We start from the raw sequence: 18,366 nt of genomic DNA on the forward strand, positions 1-18,366 counted from the left end.
AAAAATGATTCTATACTAATTTATGACCATTCCTCTGAAATACTCAAAGGAAAGAATATAATTACAGAAAATGAAATCTTGAGCGATATAATAGATTTTAACGACATTTTAAATGAACCTACAATCTTCTCGGACCATTCTACTTCTGTTATATTTAAAGAAAAACATATTATTAAAGAAAATGATAGCTTGAGAGAAACAATGTTTTTTTCAAGAATGACTATTGTTCATTTACCATTTATCGACATAAGTCCAAAGATTTTTAAATATAAGCCGTTCACTAATGAGAAAATAGTGCAAACAGATAAAACGGCTGTTAAAACCATTGAGTTCAGTAAGTAATAGCAGTTTAAGTATGTACAATTACTTGGTCAAAGGATACCTTCAACGTTAACTATATTGTAATGATCGTAATTGTAGGAACCATTGCATTACGAATGAAGGCTGATTTATACTAGACCGTGTCGGGCCCGAGCCGTGCCGCGTCCGAGGCATCAGAACCCCGATTGTGTAAGAAAAACGTATTCATCGTTATCGTAATCGTCAATAAATTCTGCCTTTTTATTGGTTGATTCACTGTTTACATTTTTTCACAGCCAATCAAAGGGCAGAATTTGCTGACGATTACAATAACGATGAATACATTTTTCTTACACAATTGGGGGTCTTATTGGGATTTTGTATGAGGTCACATCAAGCCGGGCCGTGTTCGAGTCATCCGAGCCTCGTCCGTGTTACGTTTCTTCATACAAAATTGCAATCAGTGGATCGTCTGCGCGTCGAAAGTGGCACAGGTCGGGCCCGGCACAGTCTAGCATAAATCATCCCTGATGTGAATTTAAAATATGGGTACGTAACGCAAAATAGTCGAAGTTCATTTATGCTGTTACATTACAGAATTATGCCCTGCAGTAGACAGTAGACTTTTCGATAGGTTGTGGTTACCCAGATTTTAATTGTATACCTCCATAAAATCAATACACCTGGTATATAGGCTCGCATTATAATATGAGCCTATGAGTATAATTATATTGGATAATGATATAACTATTTAATAACAATTGTATAACTTAATTATTAATAAATCAATAATTATAAAATGTATGAAACAGCTGAATATCAAATAGACAAAGTTCGCAAATGGTGTCAAGGGTTGGAGAATGTCATTAATAATTTGGAGATATGGTCATCATGGATAGAAAACACGTGCACTTACATGATGTATTTTAAACTTAACGGTAAGTATAATGTACGCCTTGTTCCTAGAAATAATAGAACATAAAGGCAAACATCCATTGCTGCGCACGGACGCGTTACGCGCTTTTATTTTTTAGGGTTCCGTACCTCAAAAGGAAAAAGGAACCCTTATAGAGTCACTTTGCTGTCTGTCTGTGCGTCTGTACGTCTGTCGTGTCTGTCAAGAAAACCTATAGGGTAGGTACTTCCCGTTGACCTAGAAACATGAAATTTGGCAAGTAGGTAGGTCTTATAGCACAAGTAAATGAAAAAATCCGAAAACCGTGAATTTGTGGTTACATTACAATAAAATGTGTTCATGAACAAATAGTATATTTGAATGTAGATAACGGGTACATACCACGGTTATTTGATGTTTTTATTTGTCGATATTTCAACCTAATTGCACGCGTCGTGGTCACGTCGGGACTGCGGTGCTACGAGAGACGAAGTTCGAGCAGTAAAGGGCAGTAGCGAACTACCCTCTTTTTTGTTCTTCACGAGGTTTCCGGCAAATTACACTCACAAGAGTAGTGATTATATTCTCTTTACTCACACCGTCACTTAACTTTCGATGTCGTATGATGCTGTCTTGGTTTGCATAATTCTCAGACTTTAAGAAAAGTGAGTAATGTTTTTTCGTACCTTTAGCAGCTGATATCTTTAAATTGGTCTTTGGTCAAGCTAGCAAATATGCGAACGTTAAAGGTACATACAAAGACTACTCTACCCCACACATTTTGTTATTTAGAAAATAAGACAATTTAGAGCCTCAATAGCTCAACCGGTAATGGAGTGGACTGAAAACCGAAAGGTCGACGGTTCAAACCCCGCCCGTTGCACTATTGTCGTACCTACTCCCAGCACAAGCCTGACGCTTAGTTGGAGAGGAAAGGGGAATATTAGTAATTTAACATGGCTAATATTCTTTAAAAAAAAAAAGACAGGTCCGTCGCTTCGGGGATCTTGGTCTAATAGTTTGCAGCCCACGCAATATGTGAAATGGTCCGACGCGACAGTTGACGTAAAATCACATACAGTACAGTATAAGTCCCGCAAATTGCTATTGCGTTGGAACCATGTCTCATTAACATCGAAATGACGTCATTTTGACGTCAGCCGAAATAAAAATGTACCTACCATCAGCTCGAAACTTCAGTCTAGTGCTGTCACTACAATGGCGGCCACGCGCATTTGCAATTTGCGGGACTTATATCGAAGTACAGACGTACTCCGTGCAAAGGATGCACAGCAGTAGAACAGCGCCTTTATATTGCAAGTAGTTAATTGAGTATTTTTTATGCAGAATATAAATCCCGAAAAACAAGACCAAGTACCCAAAAATGGATAAAATTTCAAAAAGATGTCAAATTGGATGCAGTGGTGTGGTTTAACTTAAGCAACTATCTTCAAATTGGACTGAAGAGCTATAGAAACTACTATAACGGTTCTAGGGTAAGATAAGGCCAGGAATATATTATTTAGAGATCATAAAGGACCAACGCTTGGTTGCAACCACAGTTGCAGATATTTGGTGCATAAGTAATATGCAGCCTTAGGCACAAGGCACACCGGCAGTGCCGAGGCGCGGTGTCTTTGTTGATAGCAAATCCGAATAAGCTTTATTTACTTAGGCATAGCGATGGCTGAGCGCGGCCTTAGTGTTTTGTTTTATACCAATTTCAACAGTATAGCAAAGTAAACCTGAGTTTAGGTAGTTATCCCAAAACACCAAAACACTTCCGTTGGTTGGCGATGACCCCAAAGTGAAGGTCTAAAAGATGTCTATTAACTCTTGATTTGAAGGAACTTAAAAAACAAGAATTCATAGTGCTATGCCATTTATTAGAAAAAGCAATATTCGCACAGTTCCATCATGTTGTATATTAATAGAATTTACCGTTTACTTACTGACTAACCTTAAATACCTGATGGGTAATAAAACTTAAATAGGATGTTCAATGTTTATGAGTCTCTCTCCTATCTATATTAGGTTTTCAATGAGGAAGTTTCAGTTCCATATAATTTTCATAGATGGCGCTGTTTACTGCACCCACTAAAAACGAAAAAATATAATACCTATATCTATATGATTTAGCCAGAATGTCAGCATTTTCGTTGCCAATTATTCCAGCATGCTCTGGTACCTAGCGTAGAACCACCCGGTATTGGGCCAGGGTGTCTCTGCAGTTTTCAACCAGTCTTGAGTTAACAACCTCAGAGGACAGAGCTGAAAAAGCTGCCTGGCTGTCAGTATGTTTTATTGACGTTGTTGTTTTGCAGGATGATTTACGCACAAATTATTATACCGTATACTTTCGCTCGGAAATTATTTTTTGTTTTTAGTGGGTGCAGTAAACAGCGCCATCTATGAAAATTTTATGGAACATTCTACCTGAAAATTCCTCATTAATACCGAAATTTTATATAAATTCTATACATGCACAATGCACACAGGCTCCTAACAGAATTGATTCAAAATTTTCTGGAGTGTAGACATGAATTTATAGATAAAGATGGATCAATAGCAACTACATTCTACTTATTTCTATACCATTTCGACTATAAAATCATAGGGTCCTTCAAATAGGTATCAGGAACGTTTGATCTATCGTTTGATCTAAAGTTTGATAAACAAGCTTGGGAATGAGTTGCTTAACGTCTTTGTGATAGTTCTAATAAGTTTCAATAATTTTGTTAAGTGGTGATAATAAAAAGAATACCCGGCTGAGTTTGTTGTGGGCTCTTCTCAGACCTGGGCGCGTTTGGAACCCTCGTAATAATTATCACCACTATATCTTACAAAACCAACATCTAACCATCAAAAAGAGTAATTTATTACCTATTTTGAATAAATCATTTGAGTTTGAATTTGAATATCTCTATCTATACATTCGTGAGTGCAGACACCCTGTGAAAACCTCCTTATAACTAACATTCCTTAAAAAATCAGTTCTTGCAATTCAGTCACTTAAAATGCACACTAACTTGGTTGAAATCGTACTTCCTTATATATGAATCGCGACAAGCTGCTAAGATCCATTTTCCATTAAAAGCTAGATCCCTTATTCCATCACAATCCGATCCAGTCAGCTGTACCCTTACTGCAGCAAATTCGTCTTTAATTGATATGACAACACAATTCCCATCTTGCCTTCCGATTACGAACAAGTGGTTTGTTAATGTTGCCATGCAAAACAATGGACTCGCCGATTCGTGTATTTCTTTGATTATTGTGCCATCTTGAAGATTGAGGAGTACAAGCTGAAAAAGTTTGTAAGTTAGAATATGTGCCCATAGATGTAGGTAAAATTGATACTATGCAATATATCGAAATATCAATTGGTTTGATGCAAAAGGCGAAATAAATTGTCCCATCATATTACGCTGGCGAATTATTAGGCTCAGCTCAGGGTACAGGCTACACGACAAGCCGAGTTTCGCTTTGAGGCTCCCGCAATGTGCTTTGAACTTTACAATTTTGGCAGCGTGACAGATGTTTACATCAGTAGCAAAAATAATTAAACTATACCTAATACAATAGAGACAGAAAAAAGCGAATTCCAATTATTTATTTGCAGAAACATATTTTTTACATTGACATTTTTATGGCCTAAGAGCCAGCGCGTGCCATACCTTAAGATTTTTTACACCTTTATTACCTGTTATCTCCCAAAGCCACCAAGTTCCAAAAAACATACAATCAAATGTTCCTCCCAGTGTTGGGGACTCTGCCTATTTTATAAAGTTTCTCTAAACTTTCAGCTTTTATAAAATAAGGAAGGTCTGGCACGCGCTGGCTCTCTCTCTATTAGTCTTAGAGTAAATATTCTTACTCTGAAGTGTTTTCCGGTAAAACCTTTTTACCTAACATAATTACGCAAGCAAAATTCTTATTGATTAAAATTTAAAAATTTATCTAATCTGCAGAAACCGTTAAATAATAATTTCTATTAATTCTAGTTGTACAAATATGAATAAAACAAGTAGTTCTAGTTACCCTTCCGTCTTCGCAACCCATGACAATAGTTTGATCAACGACAGTACAGGCATTACATGCTGATGCCACTTCCTTCCTAAATAGTTCTTGCCTTTTTCCCACATGGGTGCAAATTATTAATCCGTTTTCACAACCAACTACAAGGACCTTGTTTCCCGTTGCTATCTGGAAAGTTCAGGTCACTTTGAAGATGTGTCAGGTCTCAGCTCGACTCTCATAATTTGTGTTTTAAGCCTATTATTTTTGAAACTGATTAGATAGACATTACATTGCCCATATGAGTGAGCATTTTTTTTTTAAATTCAGGTACATGTTAGCCCTTGACTGCAACCTCACCTGGTGGTAAGTGACGATGCAGTCTAATCTGGAAGGGGTATGGCAGTTTTTAATAAGCCCATGCCTTTTTGGTTTCTACACGGCATCGTGCCGGAACGCTAAATCGCTTGGCGGCACGGCTTTGTCGTTAGGATGGTAACTAGCCACCGAAGCCTCCCACCAGACCAGACCAGAAATTTTAGAAACTATAAAACTCCAAATCCCTGATTCCAAAAACCCATGGGTAACAAACTTTTAAATACATAAGAATTTTTTTCAAAATTTTTAAACAAGACTGCGTACCACATTGTATTTTACATTGAAAGTGTGAGAACAATTTTTGTGTTTAAATAGCTAAAATATTACTACCCTACTTAGCCTAAGTAGGGTTAAAAGTCACCTCTCTTTCATTCTCAACTTCCACTTCATCAGTAGAGACTGCAATGGCACAACAATTGATGGGCCCATGTCCTTCTATTAGGTCGCCCAGGCATTTTGACTCACCAATGTCCCATAACTTTGCAAAACCATCTCTGAAAAGACAGATTACTGTTGCTTACTCCAATATTTAATTTATCAATGATTTATTAGTCAGTAGTAGATGCCCGCGACTTCGTTGGCGTAGATTTTTTAAAAATAGAGATAGCGAGCAAACGAGTAGGCGGGTCACCTGATGTTAAGTGATTACAGCCGCCCATGAACATTTGCAGAGGAACTGCCGATGCGTTGCCAGCCTTTCAGGAATTTGTTGGTCTGCCCCTTGCATTAAGTACATTTAGGTTTTTAAAAATTCTGTGCTAACTCTTTGATTTTCCGGGATAAAAAGTAGCCTATGTCATTCTCCAGGTTCTCTTGGCACTTGAATGACATTTATAAGGGGGGTGCTGTTGGAGAACGAAGGCTTAGAATATTCAAACAAGGAAGGGGACACTTGACAGCATTGTTAGTTTTGATGTTCGCCACGCGCCAAGTTAGCCTTGTCGCACTGTATCTGTGAGTCTTGCACCTAATAGCTAGGTTGCGAGCTCACTCATCCCTATACTTCAGATTTTTTTAATTACCTGCTAACAGAGATTACATTCCTGCCTTTTTCAACTATGCAGACATCAGACACTGACATAGTATGGCCTTGTAATGTTACTGGGTTTATTCCAGACTCGGCTGACCAGATCCTGCAAGAGCCATCAGCCCCCGCAGAAATCACGACTATGCCAGATGGGAAAAATCTGCACTTGTAAATTGGACCACCATGGCCGTCCAGGTCCAAAAGAGCTTCATCTGTGAAGAATTTTGCTGTTTAATATTTATAGTTGTTTAATCATGCACATTTATATACCTTCAAGGCAAGAGTGAATAAGCATTTTCTAGGCAAGTGTGCTCCAACCTAGACCTCATATTCGGTTTTTTTAAGCATAGTTATCGTTAAACACAAGCATCTCACAAATAACAAAAAAAGCAAGACAAAAATATTACATTCATTAGCAGTTATACATAATGGGAGTTTAGACAGAAAAGTAATGTGTTGCATCAGTTCAAAAATATTTAAATAAAATTGAATTTCGCTTTGTAATGCATAATGGCATCCCATGGTGTATTATTGATAAAATTTAAATTAATCTAATATGTAAACTATAGACACAGTGATTGTGAAAGCTTCAGGAATATTGTGAATTGTGAAAATTTATGTTTGTTTCAATCAAAAGCAATAATAAAAAAACATCAATGTCATTCGCCAGTAACTATACATATTAATACATATTATACTCTGTCTGAACTATTTATATTTCACCCTGGCATTATTAAATTACCTCCCTCATTTCAAATACCATAATATAATTTAGTACACACTGCAGGAAAAATAAAATTATTGAAGTCTTACTTGTTCTTGTATCCCACACCAAAAGTTTATCTCCCTCACATGAAGACACTGCCAATGCATTTTCAGCCAGTGCAACAGATAACACTGCTTTCTTATGAACATTGTGTGCCTTCGTAGCTGCCACAAAAGCTACCTTCAACCCAGATTCTGTGTGCTTCAAAACCAGGCATAAATTAGATTGAGAAACAAATTGGTATGCCTCAGAGAGATTTATCTTTACTTTCTTATCAGATTTGTTAAGAGTCGTCCATACTTTATCGTGAACACTGTTCGTGTTTAAATATTTTGCCGATATCCAAACTTCATCATTAGGCAACCTACAATACAAAATCGTAAACTGTTATGTATGACCACACAAAAAGATATCTTAACAGCATAACATAAGTTTCACCAGCTATGTGACTACTACCTATTGTATGTATTCATGAAGCTGTTCAAGTATAACAAATGGAAAGCAATAGTTTATATACCTGAGAATTTCGTGCCAATCCCATTGAATAGTTACCACCGGCATTAAATTGGACATCGTAATAAAATGGTGAAGACAGCAGTAGCAAAGTTTTGGTAAAGGGCTGTTCCTCAAAATACAAGTGTTTCTAAAATTTTAGATTATATAGTAGGTACCTTGTAAAAATTGAAATCCCTTGAGTCATTATTCAAAAATTCAATGAAAAAGTGATGAAAAACATCAAACATTGTACACAAACCATAGAGTAAAGTAGTATGTTTCCTTATGTTAAAAGTACTCTGTGGTAGTATGAAACTGACACAAACTGAGTACTTAATTCTATGACTTAATTACTATAGGTACTGGCATTGTAGTAATGCTCTGTGTCAAGACCAAAACAGTTGTCATAGAAGGCTCAAAAGGGTTAGAACCATAGAGATAGTATACATAGAGGTAACCATAACGTGTTGCCGCTCTTGTACATCTATGTGTCAAAGAGGTATTGTTATCTCCGTCTTTTTCAGGGAACCTCCATTCGTGTAAAAGCGATAGCTCATATAAGTCTAGCAACGTCGCTCTATCGGTGAAAATAGTGACCAGTTTAGTTGACAGATGCCCCCTTAAGCAGACAAAACATTGGGGTTTGATGCAATATTTATTAAAAATATTTAAAAAGCACATAAGTCTGGCTCAAAAGTAAGCTTAAAAGTGAAAACAAAATGTGTGACGGTGTGTTTTTTACCTCCAAATCTACGGAAGGAGGCGTAAAAGCTCCAGAATTGTATTTTCATGGGTAAGTCTTTAATAATTATTTAATCGCTACCAATCGCGATTTTTACTCTGAAAATCGCTGAAAATTAAAGATTTGCATATTATAAGTGTAATCATCTCTTGACAAAGTAACAAAATCACGTTTCATAGCGTAATTTAATATTTATTTAATGCATTATTTTAGGCCTCATTTGTAGTGATGTGTGTACATACTTTATCGATAAAATTAAATTTATCGTTTTAATAATATTTGCATACTTTTGTAGATTTCCAAAATGTCATGAAATTAGAAATGCGTGGATCAGGGCCATAAAACTAAAAAACTGGGAGCCAAAGAAATATTCTCGCCTATGTTCAAAACATTTCGAAAATCCAGTTAACTATATATTTGGTTTAAAATAAAGAAATTAGAATTAGATGCAGTACCAGTACATTTGAAGGATATCCTAAATAGTTAGGTACTATCAACCAGTATGTACTAAGCACTTTCAATTTGTATGTAGGTAGCCGGTAGGTGTCTACTACTAGATAAGTAGCACATTGCAATTTTCTTGATTTGACCATAGTTAAACAAAAAGAGACCAACTATTAATTTGCAGTTTTGAGGAAGTAAATTATTCCTTATGTTTTACAGATTTTTTTTAAATTATTGTTAAAAATGCAAAAATCCCTATGACGATCATAAGGATTTTTGCATGTTTAAAAGCATGACAAATAAAATTTTATTTCAGGTTATAAAGAAACTAAAACCACGTCAAGAGCTGGCTAATAGTGAAACCAAAACGAGTCTAACTTTATCTACCTTAGAAGCCTTGGGTCTGCTGATTGTGAATAGATACTAGGCTACCCAGGCTGGCTGCCAGGTAGGTATAAACTTTGTAACAACTAATCACTAATCCAACTCCTCAATGTCATGTTGCAAGAGTAGGCAAAGACTGTTATTGAGGATAATTTTTTATTCAATTATAAACTTTTAGAAGTTCTTACTTTTGAATCGTCAAATGCATCTATTTTTGGTCAGTAATAAGGAAAATAGAACTTACCAGGGCCACTGTAGTTCATCGTGAGTCTTATAGCTTTTTAATTTTATTACTTGTTTTTTTTAACAGATTGTAAAGAGAGTCGCAGGGAGTCGGATGGTGTTGGCGCAAAACCGTGGCGTGTGGAAATCCTATCCTAGAGAGTATCGAGCAGCTATAATATGCCAGCTGATTTCAACCTGATTTGTTTCACGTATAAAGACGATCCTAAAACAAGTCACATTTCTTATCTACCTACATTTGAAGCGGTGGGAAGTAGAACCAATAAATTTGAATTAATAAAAATGTGTTTCCTTTTATACTAAGTACTAGCTGATGCCCGCGACTTCATCCGCGAGGATTAGTACCTTTCCTTTGTTACTTCTCCGTCCTTTCAAATACATCTATGCCAAAAATCAAGTCGATTGATTGTTTAGTTAGGGCGTGAAGGAAGGACAAACACACTTTCGCATTTATAAATAAAAAATATTCGAAGAGATTTACTGTTTTTTTAATGAAAGTGTTCCGTCATCTGAACATAGAGAATTAATTTAGCTGTAATATCGATATCCTTAAAAAATTCGTCGTCCCAACCGTAGATGGGTGCACACAGTGACAAAATGACTCACGCACGCATAAATGAATTGACACGCATTTGAAGCTTAGTATCCATCCAGGTAATCATTCATCTAAGGTTAGAACCCAGAGCCGTATAACCAGTTAAAAAAAAGTTGTCATGGACTGGAAAAAAAATGATAGGGCGATCGCAATCACCTCTGATTGGCCGATTCAGGCCTTCAGTCGCTCACTATTGGCTACAATGCGTTGTTGCAACAAGAATACTATAAATTCAGCCAACCACAACATATCAGATTAGCTGAAATGGCCAATATAATGGCTGAATATTCTCTGATGTGACAGTTTATGAATCACAATATGTCAATGTGACAGTTGACATTGACAGATGACAGATTAAAGCTAAAGTGGGCGAAGCAAATTTTATTGTTTTGCTTTTTGTTCGAGAAAATTATTATTCTTAAAAAAAAATATAATTGTTAAAACAAACATTCCTTGTTAGAAAAGTTATGTCATTTAATCGTAGTTTACACTGTGAAAATGCATTTTTCTATTCCTGATTTGCAACAGTTTCGTGACGATAATGGGAGCACTTACACGGTAAGTAGGTATCTTTATTTCATTAATCATGTAAGATAAAGACGTTCTTTTCGTCTCAAAGACTATACTCTCAATAAATGTTGCTTTAATGTGTTTGACCTTTTAAATTCTGTGTAAACACTTCTATATTTTGTCGAATTTGAGTCAGATCTATATATTTTTAAACTTGTGTAATGTTTTTGATTCTCAAGGGCTTCAACATCTATATTGATGGATTTTTTCACTGTACGGCTCGTTATAAGCAACTGCTTAGTCTTCACGAGCAACTGCAGGCTCAATACCCGCATTTCAAGTTACCACAGTTCCCTCCTAAGAAAATATATTTAACTAGTTCTCAGTTGGACGAAAGGAGGATTCTGCTAGAAAAATATGTTCAGTCAGGTAATGTGTAGTGTGTATAACATTTGGAGATAATTTGTCTATTTTTTTTTACTAATGTATAGTGTTTATTTTTAGTTGGACAGAATACAGTGTTTGCAAACTCAGGTATCCTAATAACATTCCTTTTTTCGGCTCAGCAAGAAACACATTCAGTGAGAGTTCATGTAGTGGACATAGAAATATCTCTAATGAATGGGTACAGAATACCACTGTCTGTGTCATCCACTGACTCATCCAGTACTGTTCTAGATATTGCTTGTAATTATGTGAACTTATCAAAAGACTTTACAAAATATTTCTCCTTATACCTTTTTAATTGGAGCTGTGCTAAGGACAGCCAGCCTTGTATGAAGAAACTAGAGGATTATGAATCTCCATATATTTCTCAAAAATATGTAAGGCCAGAAGACAAAATTGTTTTGAGAAAAAGGTAGCAAATGAATTATAACATTTTTAAATTTATTTTGTATTTTTGTAATATATATTACTTGCTTTTTAATTTATTACTTATTCTAGTTTACGTATACTACTTAGCTAATTGATAATATTTAAGTAAAATATTGTACTTCTTATTTGATTTTTTTTTATTTCATAAAGTGCTGACAACGGTACTTTACTATTATTACAAGCTAGCCTCTCACATAGGCATAATATTATATACTTATAAACTTACTTATACCTAAGAATCGGTCCATTGACTTATCATAACAGATATATTTATTGGAAGACACTTTGTTCTTGTGTTCTTTAAAATTTATTTGAAATGAAGATTTTATGTTTATTTATAAGTAGATATGTAATCAATTTAATGTTTTAATTTTATGTACAACTGTACAAACATAATTTTTCAGCTACTGGGATCCATGTTATGACATTGATCTGATGATAGATAGAGTTTCACTAGACTTATTATACCTTCAGCTCATTGAGGAGTTAGATTTGAGTTGGATGACGGCTGATGCAGAAATTAAGCAAATCCTTTCTTCATATGAAGCCAAGAAACAAAAGAGAGAGGTAAGTTTAAGTTCTTGATGTTCAGATTATAATGTTACTTGAACTCATCATCATCATGATCTACCCATTGCCAGCTGACTACAGAGCATGGGTCTTTTCTCAGAATGAGAAGGATTTTGGCCATAGTCTACCACGCTGGCCGAGTGCAAATTGGCAGACTTGGCACACCTTTGAGAACATTATGGATAACTCAGGCATGCAGGCTCCTCACGATGTTTTCCCTCATATTATGATGTTTTAAAGCAAGTGATATTTAATTACTTATACACACATAACTCTGAAAAGTTAGAGGTGCATGTCCAGTATCGAATCCCCAACCTCCGATTAGGAGATGGACGTCCTAACCACTTGGCTATCACAACTTGAACTGAAGGGAAGTAAAAATCTAGCAAAATTTGTTTCCATAGAAAATTTAGTGAAAAGCTACATTTGGAACTATTAATTGTTATAAAATTATAATAAATATATTATGTACTTAGTGTGTTTTCTAGGGTTCCGTACCTCAAAAGGAAAAACGGAACACTTACAGGATCAATTTGTTGTCTGTTTGTCTGTCTGTCAAGAGACCTACAGAGTTCCTGTTCTTCCCGTTGACCTAGAATCATGAAATTTGGCAGGTAGGTAGGTCTTATAGCAGACATTCGGGGAAAAATCTGAAAACCGTGAATTTGTGGTTACATCACACAAAAAAAATTAAATTGTGGTCATGAACTAAATATTAGTATTTACAACTTTCGAAGTTAGATAACTTTTTTTTTTTTTTTAAATAGATATAGCGAGCAAGCGAGCAGGCGGGTCACCTGATGTTAAGTGATTACCGCCGCCCATGAACATTTGCAGCACCAGAGGAGCCGCCGATGCGTTGCCGGCCTTTTAGGAATTTGTTGGTCCGCCCCTTGAATAACCCCATGTTATAATCTAGTGGGAACACCGCCGATGGGAGTTGGTTCCACAGTTTGCAGTTTTGCACGTGCGTGGAAAGAAGGATCTGGCGCAGCGGACGGTCGAAGTGCACCAGACACCCAGATGGTGAGGGTGAAATTCCTTACGGTGGCGTTGCGGTGCGGTTGTAGAAAAAAGAGGGTGGAATGAGGTCAAAAAGCTCTTCAGAGCACTCCCCATTATACAGGCGATAGAACACGCATAGAGAGCTAACGTCTCTGCGGTGCTCCAGGCTTTCCAACGAGCCGGTTAGTTTGGGATCGTCCACAAGTCGAACAGCCCGCCTTTGGATCCGATCAAATGGAAGGAGTTGGTACTGGGGTGCTCCAGCCCAAAGGTGGGAGCAGTACTCCATGTGAGGGCGGACTTGCGCCTTATAGAGTAGGAGCCTATGCTCGGGCGCGAAGTACCGCTTTGCTCTGTTGAGCACCCCAAGCTTTTTGGAGGCTAATTTGGCCTTGCTTTCCAAATGATCGCGGAATTGAACCTCGCTCGAAATGTGGACTCCAAGGATCCCAATGCTGTTGGAAGGTGTGAGGGGAGTGCTCTGAAAGAGAAGAGGCAGTGTAAAAGGGGACTTCTTGGCAGAAAACGCGCAAACCTGTGTTTTAGTTGGGTTAAATTGCACTAGGTTTTGTGCGCCCCATTCTGACACTCTACCTAGGCAGGTTTCTATGTCAGACACAAGTTTGGCTCTACACTCCTCCAGCACTGCGCGAGAAAGCTGTGTATGTAACTATATCAAGTGGGGTATCATATGAAAGGGCTTTACTTGTGCATTCTAAAACAGATTTATTTTTATGCGTCTTAGTTTTTGAATTATCGTGCAAAATGACGAACAAATACGACTGTAGTACGGAAGCCTCGTTGCGCGAGCGTGACTCGCACTTGGTAGGTTTTTTTTTTCGTTTATCACCACTGCCAGTATAATCATCATAATATGGCCATCTCCAGGGTGCAAGTCTCTGTGTAAAATTTTGTTCATTCAAAAATCGATTCAATGGTTCAGCCGTGAAAAGTAACAGATACGTCTGTTTGTCTGTTTACACAGTTTTGCATTTATAATATTAGCACGGATGACTTATCAGTTCATGAAATAAAAAAATCCAAAACATCCTTAGTATTTTAATCCAGGAATATGATGCGTTTATAATTTCGGCTGTGTACATCATTTTGTTATTCAGTGTATGGCACACGTAGGTATAATATGTTTTGCAGTGGTCATGTGGCATGTTAATCAAGTAATAGATATTATCATATGTATGTTATTGGTGCTGTGATCAATGCCTCCAGTCAGTCGGATGATTCAACAACAAATGAGCTCATACATTATTTCACACCTACTTTTACTTGTTTAGTATTTAATACTTAAATATATTATTATTTGCTTTTAATGATGATATAATGACTTTACATAGTAGCTAAGGAAGCAACTGAATTAATACTTACTAGTCTTTAATATAATACTGGTATCATACAACCCACTGAAAGGTATATTTTGGAGAGTCAAAATAAGGTTGTATTCAAATAAGCTGCAAGCGTGAAATCACACAAATTCCCTAGTCTGGCACTGCTATCGCGTAACTAGTTTGAATCTGGAGTTTTTGTCAACTTCTTTCCAGTATATCGAACTTGCTCGGACTCTCCGCCACTACAGCAGCATACCAGCCGGTGAAGCATTAACGGACGCAGTGAACGTGGGCGAGCCTAATGGCGCCACTATACGAGTTCGAGTCTCCCTCGCCTCCAAAGAGTTGACTCTAGCGAGTGTGACCCACCCGACTCACGAGCAACGGTATAAAGTCACACGGATGAGGTGCTGGCGTATAACTACTTTACACAATGTGAGTATTTAATATCGATGACTTTTATGGCGCAGTTGGTGTATGATGTGGCCTTAATAAATGGGAGGTTCCAGGTTCGACATTACATATTAATAAATATGTAAATTCTACTGATTTTGAAAAAAATCTGGCAGGAAACTCGGCAGTAAGAGTGCTTACTTCTAAAGCATCATTTTCAATAACTTTAACAACCTGATTGTAAATCTGCAATCAGCTTTCTGATTAAGAGTAAGCCTGCACTGCGAATTTTCACCGAGTGATTTTATTCGTAGAATTCTGTGATTTATAGAAATTGCATGGAGCCGCACGCATTTACGAAAAAATAAGCACGAATGGATTCATACAAATTCCATGTCACAGAATTTTGTGGAAAAATCGCTTGGTGCAGGCTAACCATAAGTTTTTATTTTATTCTTCTCTTTCGCTTCGTTTTCTTAGGTTATTCCTTTTGAGTTGACCTCATTTTTCAGGTGGAGCGATCACAAACAAACGGAGATGACTCTCTCCTAGATGAGCCCAGTAAAAACTTCGAGTTGTCATTTGAATATCTACTAAGTAAAGACAATTTAGTATGGGTGACGCTGCGGACTGAACACGCTATTTTTATTAGCGTCTGTTTACAGGTAACAATTAAGTTTGTTTACAAGTTCTTTGCGTATTTTTTTTCTACAAAAATATTGATTTTATGTGCGTGTTTTCAGTCAATAGTAGATGAGTTGATGCGTCAGAAGAACGGAGAAGGGCCAACGTCGCCGCGGTGCAAGCGCGCTAGTCTTACCTACCTGCGTCGCGACGGCTCCACGCATCTCATCACCCCATCCTCCTCTACCGATACACTCAGCTCTGTGGTGAGTGTTGCCATTTGCCGATCAATAGAGCACGCCTTGATGCGTCAAATCCCGCGGCTTATAGACATCTGGATAATACATAGTACACTGAAGTGTACAAACTGTCGGACGTAAGTCGCGGACGCCCGAGCATTATTGCAAGACGATTATGCACACCTATCAGTCGTTCCATAGTCGTCGCATGGACGCGTTCCATAGTTTGTTCACGCTTTACTATGGTTTATTTCATTAAATAACAAAAAATATATTTCATCTTTTTTAGAATGGTGACTCCTCGGGCAGTTCCAGAGAAATATTCTCAGTTCAGAAGCTCACAGAAAAATTCGCATCCGTTGCATTCAAAACAGGAAGAGATTGTGTGGAAAATAACGCTTTTGAAGCTATTGGTGATGAAGAACTTTAAATACACTTGAACTCATTCTCTTATACTTGTATTATCAGGGGGCCTAGCACCAAACTTTGTTAGTCATTTCAGATTTGCTGACACTCTGTAACTATTGGCTAAAGGACACTAACTTCGTTTGCGATGTTCTTAATGTGATAATACTATATTTGGTGCAACGAAAACTGGTATGAAAAATACAACTCTGGGACATACGAATTTATAAGCCAACTAAGTAATATAATGGATGGACTACTCATGAACAATTTGTGTTAGAGATAGAGATAGTCGGCTTGTAATCGGCTAATATTATAGATATATAATAATACTATTTACATAGCACGCTACATGGCATGCCATAGAAAATTGTAGCGCCCCCCACTGAGTGTACCGGGAATTAAAATTGACTGTCAAATAGTCTTTGTGTTCACAAATGTCTTATATCGCTAACATTTAGTTCCGAGCACGCTAACATGACGCTCACCGCTAGTATCAGTGCCAAAATAGTGATAGTCCAATTGCTTCAAAAACATCATCAATTGTATATCTAGTAGTCATGTAAGTCCGTACAAAATGACTCCTTACGTGCTCCGCGCCATTTTAACTCTACTGGGTCAACTGTCATTTGAAAAGCACGTCTTTAAAATAAAGACTAAAATCTAAAATCGTACTTTTGACATGACATTGGATACAAAAAGTTAAATTGGCGCGGGAGTTTTTTAGGCGCAATAAAAAGTATTATTATAAATGTGTATCTATGGCTAATATGGTACTGTATTGGTGGTATGGTACGTTCAGTCTTTTTTTTTTTTTGGTTATTGGATTACACATTAATTGCCAGTGCACTTCATACACAATTCAACTTTTTCCAAAGATTAGGTCACTGAAAAAGTTTGTTGCCAATATTATGATATACTTAATTAATTTAAACTTACTCTTATTATATCTCAAATATTATGTACATACTTTGATTTTTTTACACTTTTTCAATATTATACTTACCTATGTTATAAAATATTGCTATGATTGTTCATATTTTAAAGTCTTTCTTTTCCTGGCCATACACTTGCCATAAAATTTATTAAAATCATAGGAATTAAAATTGTAGGTAATTATGAAAGTTTTTAAATTGATACTGTTATCTGTAAGGAATACCAATATGTAAATAAATATTAATATGTACTACATGGAAGACTTTGTTTACTTAAGGCCAAAATAGAGTAAGTATATCGATTTTTTATTGAAATATGGTATTAGATACGTTATAAAATTTAGTGTTTACAATAGAATTAAATAATCTTTCTCAAAAATAATGACAAATTATTATTATCGCCTTGAGTGTCTATCCACTATGTGGTAATGATTTGTCATTTTTTATTATAAATATCGTATTACTTATATTATGAGTAGAATTTAGCCAGCAGTAGATCATTTTATTTTGTGATCAAAACGATTTTCTATTCAATAGCTACCTGTAAGTTTTTTTAAGTAAATCAATTCTACTCAAAGAATAGCTTTTTGTTTATTTAGGCAAAAGCCGCAGGATCTTAATTAAATCATAAGTTTTATATATGCCTACATAAGATGTACACCTTTTCTTATTTTCTTAGCTTGCAATCAATTATATTATGTTATCAATTCAAGTTATAATCTGTACAAAACGACTTTCATGCGCCCTTTTAAATCTGTCAACTGTCGTCTCAAAAGTAAACCTTTAAAATAATATGGACTAAAATAGTACTTTTCCCGTGAATCTTGACCGAAAAGTTAAAATAGAGCATGATAAGTAATTTTTACGCATTACATTATTTTAATGAATTAATAAATTGTCTTTCTAATAATGATCAGTTTTGTAAGATAGAAACGTAGGCAGGTATAATATGATCTTATTTATTAAATATTATTTATGAAGAATTGGGAATTACTTCATGATTTGGGACCATTTTTTGTAGATTGATTATCTATTTATCTGCCATTTTGGCCATAAACTGTATGCCATAATTTTATTTATATTTTAACACAAATTCTTTTAATAAAATGTTTTACAACTGAATGGTGTTTACTAAATTGTCATTTAAAATAAGTTAGAATGTAGTAAGACAAATTCTATT

General features: G+C 36.1%; 2 protein-coding genes and 1 long non-coding RNA gene across 4 annotated transcripts; 2 read left to right on the plus strand and 1 right to left on the minus strand.

The window, feature by feature from the left end:
* The first annotated feature begins 9 nt into the window (after positions 1-9).
* LOC138403212 (uncharacterized) lies at positions 10-7,429 on the plus strand. Its single transcript, XR_011237489.1, has 4 exons — positions 10-334; positions 1,113-1,238; positions 2,543-2,691; positions 6,707-7,429. It is a non-coding gene; the product is annotated as an uncharacterized lncRNA (long non-coding RNA).
* LOC138403178 (proteasomal ATPase-associated factor 1-like) lies at positions 3,061-8,186 on the minus strand. Of its 2 annotated transcripts, none has more exons than XM_069502679.1 (6): positions 8,055-8,186; positions 7,431-7,747; positions 6,613-6,829; positions 5,952-6,084; positions 5,237-5,401; positions 3,061-4,500 (listed from the first exon to the last, which is right to left on the minus strand). In XM_069502679.1, the coding sequence occupies exons 1-6, from the start codon at positions 8,081-8,083 to the stop codon at positions 4,204-4,206; spliced, it is 1,158 nt and encodes a 385-aa protein (XP_069358780.1). In that variant the 5' UTR covers positions 8,084-8,186; the 3' UTR covers positions 3,061-4,203. The 2 variants fall into 2 exon arrangements, with proteins under 2 accessions (XP_069358780.1, XP_069358775.1); XM_069502674.1 differs by having other exon boundaries at positions 7,901-8,121.
* A 2,454-nt stretch (positions 8,187-10,640) lies between these two features.
* On the plus strand, positions 10,641-18,308 carry Snx17 (sorting nexin 17). Its single transcript, XM_034979237.2, has 8 exons — positions 10,641-10,844; positions 11,036-11,225; positions 11,301-11,655; positions 12,077-12,239; positions 14,804-15,025; positions 15,496-15,648; positions 15,727-15,873; positions 16,136-18,308. The coding sequence occupies exons 1-8, from the start codon at positions 10,785-10,787 to the stop codon at positions 16,274-16,276; spliced, it is 1,431 nt and encodes a 476-aa protein (XP_034835128.1). The 5' UTR covers positions 10,641-10,784; the 3' UTR covers positions 16,277-18,308.
* Positions 18,309-18,366: the final 58 nt, after the last annotated feature.

Source organism: Maniola hyperantus, chromosome 2 (genome assembly GCF_902806685.2).
Source record: "Maniola hyperantus chromosome 2, iAphHyp1.2, whole genome shotgun sequence".
NCBI lineage: Eukaryota > Metazoa > Arthropoda > Insecta > Lepidoptera > Nymphalidae > Maniola > Maniola hyperantus.